Genomic DNA, 16434 nt, shown 5'->3' on the forward strand with positions numbered 1-16434 from the left:
CGCACCGAGCGACGACCCAGCGGTCGCTTCCGGGTGCCGCTCTCTCACCGCGCAGCACTTCCGGGTGCCGCTCTAGCCCCGCAGCACTTCCGGGGCTCTATGGCGCTCCCAGCGACAGCCGCACGCGCCATAGCGACGGCGGGCCGGGCCGGGCCTGAGCGGGAGCTGGGGGGCGGTGCGGGTCTGAGAGAAAAGCAGGGCGGGCGGCGTGGGGAGGCTGTCTTTACGTTAAGAAATGGGGAGATTGCAAACGTGCAACGTGGAGCAGGCTGAGGTACTCAGCAAGTTATTTTAGCTCAGTCTTCACTGGCAGCCAGGCTTCTTGTGTCCATCACATACGTGGACCTCTGGGTGGGAGCAAAGTCTGCCCTCAGTGTGAGTCCAAGGCTGACTTTGAGACTGAGTGCGTACAGCGTGCATACACGGGAGGCTGGCTGAGATGATTATCGAGCCACTCTCCATCATATTAGAAGTCATGGCTGTCAAAGAGAAGTCCCTGGGGACTGGAAAAAGGGAAATATCACACCCATTTATGAGAAAGTGAAAAAGAAAGGCACCGTGATCTACAGATCTTCCTAGAAAACATGTTAAGAGCGTGTGAGGAATGAGCAGGTATCTGAGCCAGCACAGTGTCACCAAGGTCAGACCGTGCAGCACCCATCTGGTGGCCTTCTATAATGGAGTGACAGTATTGGTGGACAAAGGAAGAGTCATCTTCCTAGATCTGCGAGGTTTTTGCAATGGACCTGCACCACATCCTTATTTCTAAACTGGAGAGAGATGGATTTGAAGTCTGGGCCATTTGGTGGATAAGGAATTGCTAGGATTCATGGCCAAGGATGGGGCCTGGAGAGCCTGAGCTGGTGTTTGATCTAGAGGTTGGCAACCCCGTCCACGACAGATGGGTTGGAATTAGACAATCTTTTAAGTTCCTTCCAATCCAAGCCATTCTATGATATTCTGCCCCCAGCATGAGAAATTAAGCAGAGGCAGGAAAGCAGCATGGCTGAAAAAGGACCTGCTGGTCAAACTAAGAGGAAGGAAGGACATGTACAGGCAGTGGAAACAGGGATAGGTGGGAAGAATACATAGATGCCATTCAGATGTGCAGACTTAGGATCAGGAAAGCAAAGGTGCAGATGAAGCTGAACAAGGGACTTGAAAAATAACAGGAAGAGAATCTACAGGTACACTGGTCAGAAGAGACAGAGCAAGGAGAGTCTACCCTCTCTGATAAGTGAAAAGAGATAGCTGGCTCCAGGAAAATCTCACTGTGGCCTTCCGGTACTTAAAAGTAGTTTATAAAGAGACAGATTTTTTTACACAGTCTGATAGGAATTGGACAAGGAGGAATGGCTTGAAACTAAAAGAGAGGAGATTTAGGTCAGATATTAGGGTGAAACTCTACTCAGAGGGCGGTGAGGCCCTGGCATAGCTGCCTAGAGCTGTGGGTGCCCCATCCCGGGAGGTACCCAATGATGTGAATGGAGCCCCTGGGCAGACTGATCTAGTGGTTGGTATCTCTGTCCAGGGCAGGGAGCTTGGAACTGGGTGGACTTTAAAGGTCCCTTCCAACCCAGGTCACTCTATGGTATGATTCTCTGCTGCCCACGTCTACTGTCACATCCCCCATTTTCTGTAATGCCCCTGGTCACCCTGATATGATCACTTCTTTCAAGTCAGACGAGCTTCAGGGATGTAAGGATTTCTTTCCTCTCCTTGCCAGCCCTTGCCTTCTACGTACTCTCACTCACCACATGGCCTGACCTTGTCCAAGGAGGATGTGAGCATCTTAAACAGGAAATGAGATAAAGGAGATACTGAGAGCCCTCCTGTTCTTCTGTGTGGTGGGATCACAGGACAGACCAGTCACAAGAAGAAAAGTAACTGAGCAATTGGAAGAAGGCTGAATGCATCTGGGAAGGTGCATTTCCCATCTGCCTGGTAGGCTGCTCTGGTGGGGATGTAGGTGCGAGGGGTGCAGCAGATGTCACCATGTCTTGTCAGGAAGTGTCCTGGTGGGAGGATGGTACCAGGGCAATGCACACACCCTCTGCTCCAGCCCACCTGGAAGCTGAGCATGGCACAGGAGACCCAAAGTTCTGCTGAATCCCAGAGGACAGAGCAGTCTAAAACATGCATCCTAACAGCCTGCATCACTAATCCCCCTGCCGTGGTCCAGGGCAGACATCACGGGAAATCTGCTCTAAGAGCTCAGGGGTGTGAAAAGGCATGAATGAGACTCTGAGAGGGCAAAGTTGACTGAAAAGATTTTCAAATTAATTTGGTACACAGCAGGATCCATACAATTCCTTCCCTACCTGCTCCTTCACAAACCCTCTGCCCTTTCTCACATGTCCTTTGCAAAGAGCATCTTCATGAGGGAGGAGGAGGGGCAGCACCATTTAATACTGTACACATTTAGAGCCACATTGCCTGTGTTTCTGTATTACCCATTGCCATCTCCTCCAGTTGGGAACCAGGTTATATTTACATCAAGTTCACAGTCCAACAGGGAGAAAAGGTGTGGAAGCAGCTTTAAGTGCTGGCCTTGAATTCACCTCCAGGTGTGCCTAGATGTTAAGGACATTATTTGAATCTTTAAATTTAGACTCTACTTCAGGTAGAGTCCCCAAGATAAAACTGAGAACTAAGTTAACATCTCAAGATTAAAAAAAAAAAAATCACAGCCCCCAACAAATTGTTCTGGTAAGTATCAACACTGCACAAACAAGCAGAGAAACAATTCAACAGAATCCTGACACACGCATTCGCATTTTAGTATTCATTTTCCTACCACAGCAAACTACCAATTCACATAGCTTAAAAAAGCATTAAAAAACTCCAGCAACAGCAACCTTCATATGGGTGCCAAGAGAAAAATGTGGAATGAAACAGGTAAAGGAGAAAGAACATCTGCTTTGGACCTTTGCTGGGTTCAGCACTAAGCCCTCAAAAGAGAGGACAGCCTGTCACTGTGGAAAAACTACTTTGGGGGAGAATAGTGTTCTGTTAGCTGTCTGATGGAAAAACACGTCCCACAGTGTCAAACTTCTTCAGGTATTTGCTGAGTTCCATGTCACCCTGTACATCAGCCATGGCCACTGCAGCTTCCAGCTGTGCCATCAGTGGTGCCATGTCAGTGTCCTGCAGCTGTGTGACAGCACGGTGGTGCATAGGGACAAAACCACCTCCATTTCCTCACAGACGAGGAAGACAGACAGACACATAGAAATCACAGTAACATCTTTATTATGAAAATGCTTCATTGTCCAAAAATTTCTGGAAAACAAAACAAAACAAGGCATTCAGCATCCTAATTCCTCTTCTCCTCAAAAACAATCTCTAAAAACATATCAGCAGTTCAGTGTTCACACGATTAAAGCATACAGAAAATGAACTGCAGTTCAGTTACAAAAAGCATTCTAGAAAGAATAGAAGAATATTCTTTCTTTATAGCACAGTGCAATTTAAAACAACCTGGGCCTGAACTGACAAGCAATGCTCTCAAAGATATAATGCAATCAGTTCTTGAATGGAAAACTCAACTGACAGGAATAGAAATGACCCATAAAAAATGTACAATAAAAAAAACAGAACTGAGTGTCAAAGACAAATGCTCAATTTATACTAAAAATTCTGCTAAAAATACTGGTTGCACACGCAGCAAGAGATAACCAGAACTGTAGTTAGCTGGTCTGCACATATAAAAGCTTAATTACTCATGTATATGCAGATACACTTCATATCTTTAAATTCTGCCATCAGCATTTAGGCAGTTTCTCTATAAAACATGAGCCTACTTACAAATGATAATTATTCTCAAAGCTATTTTTATTTTCTCCAACATTTTGAATGCAGCTTCATAGGAAGAATTTCAGAAATTCAATTATATAAAAGATCAATGCTTAATATCAGCATTGATAATTCTATAGTAGAAGCAGAGACATGAAATGCCTCATCTGAAACATCTTCTCCCCTTCCGGTACTTGAAGGGAGTGTAGGGGGGATAGCGATAGAACAAGGGGAATGGTTTTAAACTGAGACAGGGGAGGTTTAGGTTGGATATTAGGAGGAAGTTTTTCACCCAGAGGGTGGTGAGGCACTGGAACAGGTTGCCCAAGGAGGCTGTGGATGCCCCATCCCTGCAGGCATTCAAGGCCAGGCTGGATGTGGCTCTGGGCAGCCTGGGCTGCTGGTTGGCGACCTGCACACAGCAGGGGGTTGGAACTGGGTGAGCATTGTGAGCCTTTGCAACCCAGGCCATTCTGTGATTCTATGATTCTATGATTCATCACCTTCCTTACGGTTGACTAGGGGAACTGCAGTGTTTGCTCATCAACCCAACCCCGCTCAACAATGCACCTGAAGAGTCCCCCTGAGGTGTGAAATGACTTTGGTGTGTAGGATCTGCTGTTGCAGAGCAGGAGCTGTGAGGCACGGCCATCCTGTGACCCCTCCACCAGGGCTGAGCTGCTGTGCTACTGAAATTCTACAAATTACCTTCCTTAGTTAGTTGATATATCATAGTCTGTAATCTAAGTTAAGAGCAAGGCATCTAAAGAGTTATTTCCTTAACTGAAAAAGTGCTAGAAAACCACTTGGCCAGAAATTGTAGAAGCTGAGTTGTTTTACTGTGTACATTGCTTATGTTGGGATTAAGCCTCAAATTCTCCCTCACAGCTTGTTCCTCCTGTCACTGTCACCTTCAGGCACTTCATAGGAGTGCCTCCCTGAGGGATGTTATATGTGTCAAACAGAAAAATGAAAAGCAAAATAAATGATTATCGTAAGAGAAGAAGAGAAGGTTGTTGTGAAAACAGTTCTCAGCCTTCTTCTTTGTCCTCTTCCCCCCTGCAGGTCACTGCAGCTGTAAAAAGCAATCAGTCTGAGCTGCATATTTAATTAGTTTTCTTGGAGTGCCACCACTGAGCCTACATATGCAAACCAGTCTTGCCTGCTGCAGGGTCCACATCTCAAGCAAAACGTAAACACAGAAGGACCCCAACTGCAGCACACTCCTCCATACACACTGATTAGAGGATATGAATGCTGAACTGCATCTCCTGACCAGCAGAGGATTACAGCAAAGATTGATCTTTGGACAGAAACAGTCCAGTACACAAAGTCATTCCATACTTTTCAGATTGGGGCATCACAATGATTCTTCTTCAGCTCTGCACAGTTTAAAACAAACAAGCAAGCATACAAAAAAATAACAACAGCACAAACAAGGTACAAAAGTAGCCACTGCAGAGATCTAATCTTCATGAATGCAAAGCTGATTGATTAGATTCCAGCTGGCTCTGTTATATATCTGTATGCACTAGAGAAAGGAAATATAAACTCTGTCTGGTACCTGGAAAGTATTAATTGTCATTCATATCATTGTTGACAAAACAGATTAAGGTAAAAGGCTCAGACTTCAAAGTCACCAAACAGATCTGGTGAGTTGGCACAGATGTGTATATACAACTGTTGCAAAGATTTGGCATCAACCTAATACTGCAAAGCAAGTTTTCATAAGGCACTTCATATGACATTTTAGTAGGGTCAGTTCTTACAATTGCTCTGACAGACAAGCATCTGATTTGAGGGGGAGAAGACCTCCCTCCTCTTCAAGAACTTCTTAGCATTTCTGCTTTGTCTTCATCGAGTATAAACGGAGAACAGAAGTCTTTGTTCTTCATGTACACCTCCAGACCCTGAGAACATGTGAAAATCGTAAGGTTGGGTCATAAACACATCATATTGGTCATGTGTACTGTTTTAAAGTCTCTATAACATTTACAAAGAATGACTGACTCCCAAAGTTAAAAGGCCACACAAAGGACAGACAAAGAACTGTTCCCCAATGAGAGTAGAAAGCACTTCAGCCATATGACCAGAGTTTGTGAAGGAGAGGATGAACTGTAAAACAGTGGACCTCAGGAACGAGCCCTGCTGAGAAGGGAGAGGCATGGGGCAAGGTTGTTCTGAACTCATACTACACCAAGCCTAGCAAAGAAAGTCACATTGTTTCACCTTTGTTTTATTCTTACAAGGCACCAATTGCGGTGAGCCAGCTACCTGCAGACAGGAACTTAGCGAAGATGTGAAGGTTTTCATTCAATGGATCTCAAAGTACTAATGAGTCCTAACAAAACTTCACCACTTCATTACATATCTCATTTTAGAAATTGCTAAAACCGAGATATGTGAAGACTGAGCAAACTGCTCAAGAATAAGCCACAATGGAACTACAAACATAACACAACCCCCAGCTCCCTTTACCTTACCATTTCTGAGCAAGCACAGGCTAATGAAATCTCATTTCTGTAAAGAAATCAGATGCATTCCTGCATACTCTTAAAAATTTTACTTCCATCGGTAATTATTCTCACCTCTCCAAAGTAAGATACTAATGGAGAAATCTCACACACAGCCGGAGGATCTTCGGTTCCTGAAAGACTGAATAAGAGAACACCGGGTTGACTTCTTGCTATGCTTACAAAACTAACTGTTGTCTTTGAAGGTTTGTCAAGAGTAAGACATCCAGAAGGATACAACATTTGTCATATTCACATGCATCAGGTATCATTCGAATATAAACTATGAAAGTGAAAGGGAGTTAGCAGGTTCTCATCAAAACAATTACATGGCTTTTTAAAAGGTACTTTCCAAATAAAATGAACAGCTTCTGGGTTTATTGAACTGTCAGTTGATGAAGTAATTGTCCCATGTAGTAAAAGCAGGAAGTGTCTGAATTGGCAATTGCTGTAATATCCATCTGAGACTCTTGCTGGGCTTTAAAAACTGGGATCACAATCAGAAGAGGCAGGGATGACCACAAATTACAGTTCTTTGGGCTGCTAACATCCTGAGTGATAGAAAAGTCTGCTTCTATCTAAGGCAGTTGTCTTACTGTGTTCAAGTTACTATAGAAGGAGTTGACTTGTGACCCCCAAGGCAGGAATCTCTGCCAGAGTTAAAGCATTAGTGTCTAAAGTGCTCACAATACTAATGGAGCAGTAGCTGTAAGAGGATGTTTGGAAAAGGCCAGATGAACAGAACTCATACCAAATGATCAGACAAATGCTCTGTTTTGTATAGCACAGTGTGCATACCATCAGCCAGCTATCAGGCTTGGGAAGCCACAGGCAAAAAACAGGCAGAGAACATCACTGAGGTTCACACCTGAGCTTCTCTGGTATCCTGCAGCCATCTTCATCCAAAAATCTGGCCCCAGCCTTGAGAGCCCAGCGGTAGTGCTGGGCCAGGAGGGACTGCCGAGCAGTGGTAGGATTGTCTTTCTCAGCTGTATCTGCATTTTTTAATGGCGAGAACTCCTCTTCTCTCAAAACTTCAAATGCCACAAAATTCCTATCAGCAAAGGGGAGAAAACAAGAATAATGAAAAACAAAGCTAGTTATCAGCTTTGTTCTCAAAAAAGATGCAAAACCAATTTTCATGGGGAAGTGCTCATACACATTTTAACAAGCAGTGATGTACACAGCCTGGGGCAGCTAAGGAAAGTCCACCTCCCATCTGAGGAGCAAATAAGCAAATAAGAACTGTTTTTTCTGTATGACAGAAAAACAGAATGAGGTGCAATGCCTGAAGCTTAGATACATGGCAGTGCTGTGCTGCTCACATCAGAGCACTGCACCCCTGGCTTAAAGAAACAGTCACTATGCTTGGGAGCCCGGGGGCAAGCAGTGACTCAGGACAGCAGTTTCCAGGTATGAGTAAGCAATACGGGAGGACATGCAGTCAAATGGATATACAGAAGTTTAGCAGAAAAGGGAATGCAAATAAATCCACAGCAGCACCTTCGTGTTTCTGTACTTCACACATGAAGAGCATCTGCCAATTTTTTTCCATATTATCAAAAAAGTACATGAAGTAACATGAAAAAACATGAAGTAACTGTTTGCAGTTGTTTCAAAATCCATAGCTCTGCATTATTTCCACCAGGCTGACTTTGCTTTTAAGTATGTTTCCTTACAAATTGCATGTCAGGGAATGGAGACCAGGATTCAAACCTTATCTCCTTCACCTACAGTAAATCCTCTTAAAACAAAAACACTATCTCCAAACAAGATATTTCAGTTTGCCTAAGGTCTCTTTTTTCCTGTTGTTGTTAATTTCAACCTAGAACAGAATCTTTGTTGCTGAATTCTAGGCTTGGAAAAGATGATTCATAAACTTATGGTAAATTCCTAAATTATTAAAAGTCCACATTCACAGAACACAAAGTACTGTGTTAGTCCCACAGCACAGCTATGCTATGTCTTAGAGATTGGCAAGGCAGTTTTTCCAGTTCCTACAGCAACAGGAACTTATCCCCAAGGGGGCTGTTTTCTGAACACAAAGGATGTAAATCGGCCCCAGCTTCTCATGCACCTAAAACCCAACAAAAGCTGCAGTTGTCATGGAAACCACAATTATGAAAGGTCCAATTTCTGAGAATCTGAACATTCCAACACGCTCTTGTATTAAATGCTGGCTATGCTCTATGTTTCCTGCCTTCTTTCTTTCATAGGGCCAGCAGAGGGAGAGCCAATCAAACCATCCTCAGCAGAATGAACGATTCCCAAAGAACTGCACACAAGGACTCAGTGGACGCTCTGTCAGTGCCTGCAGAGTTACTGCCACACTGAAGCCTGGTAGATCCAACAGTCTCTCTAACACAAACTACACACAATCTGTCAAGGTCTTCTACAACTTAAAGTCATTCAAACAGACATTGAAAAGGGAGAAAAAAAGATCACTTCTGCCACTAACTTAGAGAACTGGAACACATCAAACACAAACTTCTCCAGCTTTATTCCATTCGGTTTTAGTGGTTTTACCAGATTTCCCTCCTCGTCAATGTAAGGCACCTTCTTTATGGCCACATGGTGTTTCAGCTGGGACTCGTGTTTTCTGCAAAAAGGAGGACAAACAAGTTCATTTACTTTGTGCCCACTCAAAAAAGAGAAGTACATCTCTGGGAAGCTGATGGCTTATTACTATTCCAGGTCATATGTCAACTGTTGTGGATGTTGACTTGAAGTCACGTCCAGGAAACACTTCACTGAGCAAAGTAGCCCAGACACCTGGATGGCAGGCAGCCAAGGCACTTCACTCCTAATGCACAGCATGACATTATAGGGTAAAGCAAAAGGTGATGGAGTATACAGCTGCAATCACAGGCAGAGGGAAAAAAGGTAACCCAAATTGTTATTTGACCACAATGAAAATGGAGCAGGGCAGATCCAGACACAAAGGGATCAAGCTCTTCTGGAATACTGTCTGCCTCAGGATTGATAGAAATGAAATTAGGTCTCCCTTAACTGTCCCCACACCTTTAGACTACATCAGTTTCATATCCTCCCACAGCAACAAACCCCACAAGAAAACAGTACCTCCAGTCCAGGGTCAGAGCCATGACTAACAGAAGAAAGCTGCTCACTGAATGCCTGGTATCACACTGGAGTTTCCCAACTCCAAAGTGCAGTCCTCTGCCAGCCTCACCCACTTCCCCACCCAACTGTCCAAAGGGATACAGCATGGCTGACATTCCTACTGAAAATCCCTGAAGTGTGTGGTGTGGTCAGTGATGCAGCCCATGTGGCTGCTCACCCCTGCAAGCCCAGGAAGGTCAAAGCACTGGTTTATCCCAGGTGATTTAGCTACAGCAAAGCACGCAAACTCTCCGTTGGATAAGGCATAAAGAACATGCTGGGGTGACCAGCAGCCGACACAGCTATGTGGGACTTTCTGGAGGAGAGAGGAGGTGAAGAGCAGAGTAGGAAGTATCCATAACTACAACATGGGAAATGGGAGCATCCACTGTGCACAGCTGCCTGGCAGTTCTGCTGGAACTTACTGGGCCACTGTCTGCAGAAACTCAACAGTGAAGAAATGGTTGCAGATATTGCCAACGCTGTACATCAGCCCCCCATCAGGCCTTTGCTGCTGCGAAGTCTCTGGGCTGATCTCGCTGTACTCCACCACCACATGAGAGACCCCATCCACGCGGCACACCACCCCAATAGGCTCTGTGGGGTAGGCCTTCTCCACCACCTGCAGCCACAGGACAGAGGGCACATCACAAGGAGGAAGAAAATGCCAACAATATTCCAACTGCCATGCACAAATTGACCTCCAAGACTTTGCTGTACACTGATCCTCCAGTGCCTCACAAACACAAGTGAGATAATACTGAGTACACAGAGTAGCCTGGAGACGTATTCTTCCCAACAACCTGGTACAAAAAGCAGCACGTGATCACTTCATGGCACAACTACCCAGAAGACAGTCCACAGTTAAAAGAAAGCTGCCTCCAGTCAGCTGGCTGGAGCAGCACACTGTGAGGCACTTTTCCTATCAAGGTCTTTTAACTGAGATTTGGCATTAAATGAAGAATATTAAATCTATCGGCCTTTAGCTCCCTGCTTACACGAACAATGTTGATTAAAGCAACAGAAATCTTTCCTGAACATCAGGAAACCTGCTAATTTTGAGTCACAAAACCAAAGGCTCTTCTGGCTTTTGCCATCTACCACAGTAGAATATAAGGATTGCCTTGATTAGAATTGAAGGTGTGTTTACAAAACACAACCGAGTTCAGTAAAGCTTCCATGTATCTCAGGTGCCTCTGTAGAAAAGGAACACACAAAAGGGAAGCAATTTCAGTTTGTAGGTTCCTGTGCAATTACAGTCCCTGCTTTAATAGAAGTTTAATTTCTTTGTTATGACCTGGATGAGGGGAATGTGCAGATGACACCACCCTCCTACAGAGGGATCTGGACAGGCTGGGCTAAGGCCAATGGAATGAAGTTCAACAAGACCAAGTTCCAGGTCCTGCACTTTGGCCCCAGAAACCCGATACAGTGCTACAAGCTTGAGGGAGAGTGACTGGAAGACTGAATGGAAGAAATGGACATGGGGGCCATGCTGAACACGAGCCAGCAGTGTGCCCAGGTAGCCAAGAAGGCCCACGGCATCCTGCCTCGTGTCAGCAGCAGTGCAGCCAGCAGGAGCAGGAGGGGATCGTCCCTCTGTACGGCACTGGTGGGGCCGCACCTCAGCGCTGTGCTCAGTGCTGGGCCCTCACTGCAGTGCGGACACGGAGGCCCTGGAGCGGTGCGGAGATGGGCCTGGAGCTGTGAGGGTCTGGAGCACAAGTGTGATGGGGAGCGGCTGAGGGAGCTGGGATGGGTCAGCGTGGGAAGGGGAGCTCAGGGGAGATCGTATGGTTCTCCACAGTTCCCTGAAAGGAGGCTGTGATGAGATGGGGTCAGCCTCTGCTCCCAGCTAACAACGACAGGACAAGAGGAAATGGACTCAAGTTGCACCAGGAGAGGTTCAGGCTGAATACTGGGAAACATTTCTTCCCTGAAAGAGTGTTCAGGTATTGGAACAGGCTGCCCAGTGTAGTGAAGGAGTCGCCACCCCTGGAGGTGTTCAAGAAACATTTGGATGTTGTACTAAGGGACATGGTTTAGTGGGGAAATGGGTAGGGGTGGGAGGTGGACGGTTGGACTGAATGATCTTGGAGATCTTTTCCAACCTTAGCAATTCTGTAATTCTATGTTTCTAAGCCTGATTTCCATTCTACTCTGGGAAGAAGGAAGGGAGTGCTACAAGTACACTCCCAGGAAGGGGACTGTGAGTTCGAAACAGGCATTTCAGACTGCCGCATCAGAGTCTGCTCTGAGCAAGCTGTCACTGGGCAGAGATCTGAGCACATCCAAGCTCACTCTGAGATCTTAACTCTGCTCACCCCCCAAGATCTTAACTCTGTGGGCAGCCCAGCATTAGCACCACCTCACCTTGGCACCGCAATCTGCTTCTCTGGAAACACAGAAGCCAATGAAGACTGGATCTGCCATTTTGACAAGAATGTTGTCTACACAGTACACATGGACGTACTGGATGCCACGCTGCTTCATGTCATCCAAGATTTTATTATCCACCAAAGCACGATACAAGCCACCATTGCCATCTATAACACAGGAGAAAAGAGGAGGCCCTGGTTAATTAGTGACTTTGCAAGGTTTATTTTGTGACTAATAGAGCAGAGGCTAAAAGTCCTAAACAAATTTTCCTGAATAGCAGAGCAGGAAATGTTTTCTAGCCAAGAGTCAGTGCCAATGGGTTTCATTTCCAGCTCTGATGCAGGCTCAGTTCAGACAAGGCTGTCTCCCTCCACAGCCCAGATCCCACATCTGCAAAGCTATTGGCTATTGGTATCAGCCTCAAAGGGAAGCATTAGTTGTAAGTGCTGTAAGACCCTCAGAGGAAAAACACTGAAGGGCAAAACACTATGTAGTGGGTGGGAAAAGGCTATAACATTTCTTCTCTTCCAGTGCAGTGCAAAAGCACATTTTAAACAGCCTGGAGATAGAAAGACTAAAATCAGTCTTATCCTCTGTGTATTTCACTCTCCCCCCACCCCCCCTCTGCAACTACCCAGTGCCCTTTCAAAGACTGGAACTCCATTTGCACATTTGTTCATCACAGATCATCCTTTCATGGTCACCCCTTTAACACTCCTGTCTGCTCTGAAGAACCATTCTGCAGCCACAAAAGTCACAATACTGCAGCAGAGCCCCAGACAGACCGCCCTCACTGAGTCTCTTGCCATGTCCAGGTCCAGAGAAGAGAACTTTTCAACATGAAACATTTCAATAATTTTGGAAGGAGTTTGTCTTCTTGCTGCCTGCTGTTTTTTCCCCCATTTCTCACTATCAGCCCTGAAAAGGAGCCTTCAGCCAGGTGGGTTTTCTCCACAACCTGACAGCATCACTTCTGAGCAGCCAGCAGCTCCGAGCTGGGGAGGGGAATGGAGCTGCTCTACTGACAGCTTCATCCTGCGAGGCAGAACCCCAAGAACTGTATCCTGGGGTCTCTTCCCTTGAGTATACACACAGCCCTGCCCATGCAGTCTGGTCCAAAACACAGCAATCCCCCTCTTCCTAATCCTGCCAATATTCCCAAACTTTGATTTCAAGCCATGCAGTGCGGACAAGACTCCAGCAAGAACTAAACAGAGGTTGCTACATTCCTGATTACCATCCCAAAACATCTAACAGAACTCTCCCATGCTAACTAGAGGCATTGACACTGACCTCCCAAGGCTGCTCCTGTGTGCTAAGGATGGCTAACAGTAATTTTCAACACAGGCTACTGCACCAAATAAGGGCAAACAGCAAGGTACCTGGAGCCATAGCAATTTTCCCCTTCTCCTCCAAGATGGCCTTCCCATCAAAGGTGACAGCTGGCAGCATCCTCTGTTCAAACATGATTACATTGGATTTATCCAGGTTGAAGTAGCTGTGTTTTACAAAGAACTCCTCTGTTGGCCCCAGCGTGAACTCACTTGTCATGATGTACCTGGGTAGGAGCAGGTGCAGAGCAAGGAACAAGAAAAAGAAAAAACTACAGGTGGGACTTGGAAGGGAGAAAACCTGAGGATGTTAAATGAGACACAGAGGGGTATCTTGAGATCTGCTGCTCAGCTACATGCCGTTTCTCCACAACCCATCGTGCAGGAAGGCTGTGCAAGGACTCAAGAGCAATCCTATCCACAGACTTAGCTCCACCCAGGACAGGAAAGCACTTCCCTAAATGTGCATAACATCTGCAAATACAAGTCAACTCCAAAGCAGTGCAAAGAATGGCACAAAAGATTCGTTCACTTCAGTTTCAAATCAAAACCAAGGGACCTCAGCTGCTCCTCATACACTTTCCCTTCCAGATCCTCTCTCATCTCTGTAGCCCTCCAGTAGTTTTATGCCTTTATGCTGTGGCACTCAACCCTGCACACACTGCTCCAGGTGAGGCTACACCAGTGCAGAGCAGAGAGCATCACATACCCGTCTAGCCCTTCAACAATTTAGTGTATGTGGTCCTCTGATAGCACAACAGACTATCCATAGTCTGCACAGGAGAGCCTCATACACACTGATTTACGTATTTGCAGCACAGTAGATACTGTCCTTCGGGGTACTGCAGCAGCCAGCTGTCTCTTCAACCCAAGGGAAATAAACTGTAAACATTATCAGCAGATGTTGCTGATGGCTTCTAGCAGCACTAGGGATGGATACATTTACAATTCGGGTCATGTATATGTAGGTTTAGAAAGAAACACACAATCTGGAGTTGAATCACCTTCAGATTCCTATCTGTAAAACAATGTGTCATCCTGAAGACCTGAGGCATACGCACTCCTTCATTCTTCCCACACCCTGCCAGACCAGACAGGGATTTTGTAATGGTATCTCTAAAAGCTAAGGGTGAGCACCCAGCAGAAAACATTCCCAGAGCCACACAACAGCGCCTTCCTCTCTCTCACCCACCCGATCTCAGAGGGAACTGACGTTCTGCATCTTGCAGCGCTAGGCTCTGTGAAAGCCTGGAGGCTTCTGAAAACAATGGGCAGCCAGGAGAGAAGGCAGACAGCTGCAAACAACTGTAGGAGGCAGCCTAAAAATGGAGCACGGCAAGGAGTTACTACTGAGGAAGGGAAGAGTTTCATGCTCTGCCTGAAGATACACGGAGTTTCTCAGTAAGGTGTGATTTCTCTCTCCAGAGAGGAACCTGAGAAAGTACAGCACAAACATACAAATCTCTCACAAATGATCTGAAACAGGCACTGAAAAGTGCTGTTTACTGCATTGTAAGGTCTGTGCTTGAAACAGACACAGTACAGCGGTCAGTGACTCCAGGGCAGCGCTCGCTGCAGGCACTGATGGTGTGTCACTGCCCACCCCGAGCACCTCTTCCAGATGCTGGGATCACACATGCTGCCAAAACTCTCCCCTAGCATGTCTCTGCATGGCAGCTGTCGAGGCTCTTCTGGAAGACAAGACAGGCAAGACCGCAAAGCAAAGAGCCCCATACAGCAGGTCTGTGGCTTCAGCCCACCTACCAGGGGACAGTACACTTGCAGTGGTGCCTCTGGCCAGCGAGTTGCTCTATTTTTCGGATTCTTTCTGCTTGGATCTGATACAAGGTTTTGCCACTGGGCAATCCCACGTTGTACATGCCCTTGGGGTAGCTCACTCCCAGGCGGGTTCCTTGTCCTCCAGCCAGCAGCAGAACTGCCACTTTGTTCTGTGAGATCTGCTGCAAACCTTGAACAGGAGAAAGAAGCCAAAGAGAACATGAGAATCACAAAGACAATCCACATCCTGTGCCCCTCCCCTGAGCCTTTCTACAGAGCCCTGGCAACAGCCAGAAGCTGTTCCATACCAACTGCTGGTAGTTCAGAGAGCAAAATGGTGCTGTATGCCATATTAAAACAAATCACCTCTCTGATACACATTCCCTTATCTGAAGCAGCAGATGGTGTAACAACAGGAAACAGCTCTGAGTGCAGCTCAGCATGTTCACACTGGACATTAGAAATGATTTACTGGGAAAGTGGTGCATCCCTGGAAAAAACATGCAGAGAAGTGGGGGCAACTGTACCTTGGGGCTGTCAAGACTCAGACAAAGCCCTGCTGAGCTGCCCTGGGCTGAGGCAGTCCTGTTCCAAATAGGGACATCTTTCAACACTCAGACTAAAAGGCACAGGGACCAAAAACACTGCTTTAGAAAGAAATAGTAATTTTTATGCTCACCTTTAAATAATCATCTGTTTAAATGAGCAGTAAGAAGGAAAAATTCCAACTGCTGCTGTAAAAACCTGTCTTGGTTTTAATTTTGTTTAAAACTCTAGCTTCCAGCACTAAAAACACAGATGTAAGTCTCCCTTGTCACTGTAGCAATACCGCTGACTCTCACTGCAATGGTAGGACCATGTTTCTGCCTTCATATTCTGTCTCCCCGCAGGTCACCATGCTGGGTCAGGCAGCCTGCAGGAAGCCAATTACACAGCACTGCTGTCACTGCTGCAAACATCACTTTGAATTCATAGGATCACAAAATTTTGGATGGAAGGAACCTCTAGAGATCTGTAGCCCAACCTCTGGTTTCAAGTGGGATTAGGAAGCTTTCTAGGGGGAAACCTGCACCTTGGGTCCGGGAGCTTCCAAATTTCAGAAGGTTCTTGGCTAGACAGAAAAGCCTGAATGGGTTAAACTTAAAATTAAAAAGGCACAGACAATAGTACTGTGAGAGCTGTACACTGAAAGATGTAGCTCTACTACAGCAAAGCTCCGAAATCTGAGTTCTGTAGCACTCATGAAAGCAAAAGAAGCATAAATTTATGTAACAAATACCAAACAATTAATGGTTCTACTGCACCTTTACTGAACTCCCTACTGCAAAAGATGTAACAAAGCATAGAGCAGCAGCTCTCAGGTATTAGCTATGTCTTTTGCTATCTACACACCAACCCACAAGGATGGAGGGGCAAGCAGTTAAACAGCAGTTCAGGAGTAGGCAGGGATGAGAAAATTACCAGCTGTGGTTAGAAACCAAAGCTAAACTCCGCTCAATATGGGTCACAGTGGTGGC

The 16434-nt window shown here is 45.9% G+C and overlaps 2 protein-coding genes across 2 annotated transcripts in view; both read right to left on the reverse strand.

Annotated features, from left to right (window-relative positions):
- MAN1B1 (mannosidase alpha class 1B member 1) overlaps nt 1-131 on the reverse strand; it is a 22978-nt gene extending 22847 nt beyond the window's left edge. Inside the window, exon 1 of the mRNA XM_010720670.3 lies at nt 49-131. Within this exon, the coding sequence (XP_010718972.3) occupies nt 49-131 (83 nt within the window). The remainder of the gene's footprint in view (nt 1-48) is intronic.
- Nucleotides 132-4360: 4229 nt separating this feature from the next.
- Nucleotides 4361-15141, reverse strand: UAP1L1 (UDP-N-acetylglucosamine pyrophosphorylase 1 like 1; the record flags this gene model as incomplete). Its single annotated transcript, XM_010720671.3, has 8 exons — nt 4361-5705; nt 6384-6450; nt 7177-7362; nt 8767-8907; nt 9854-10050; nt 11802-11974; nt 13190-13365; nt 14903-15141. Coding segments are annotated over 8 exons (1266 nt in total), but the record flags the coding sequence as incomplete, so codon positions are not given.
- Between the last annotated feature and the right edge of the window lie 1293 nt (nt 15142-16434).

The sequence above is a fragment of the Meleagris gallopavo genome, chromosome 19 (genome assembly GCF_000146605.3).
Source record: "Meleagris gallopavo isolate NT-WF06-2002-E0010 breed Aviagen turkey brand Nicholas breeding stock chromosome 19, Turkey_5.1, whole genome shotgun sequence".
Classification (NCBI taxonomy): domain Eukaryota; kingdom Metazoa; phylum Chordata; class Aves; order Galliformes; family Phasianidae; genus Meleagris; species Meleagris gallopavo.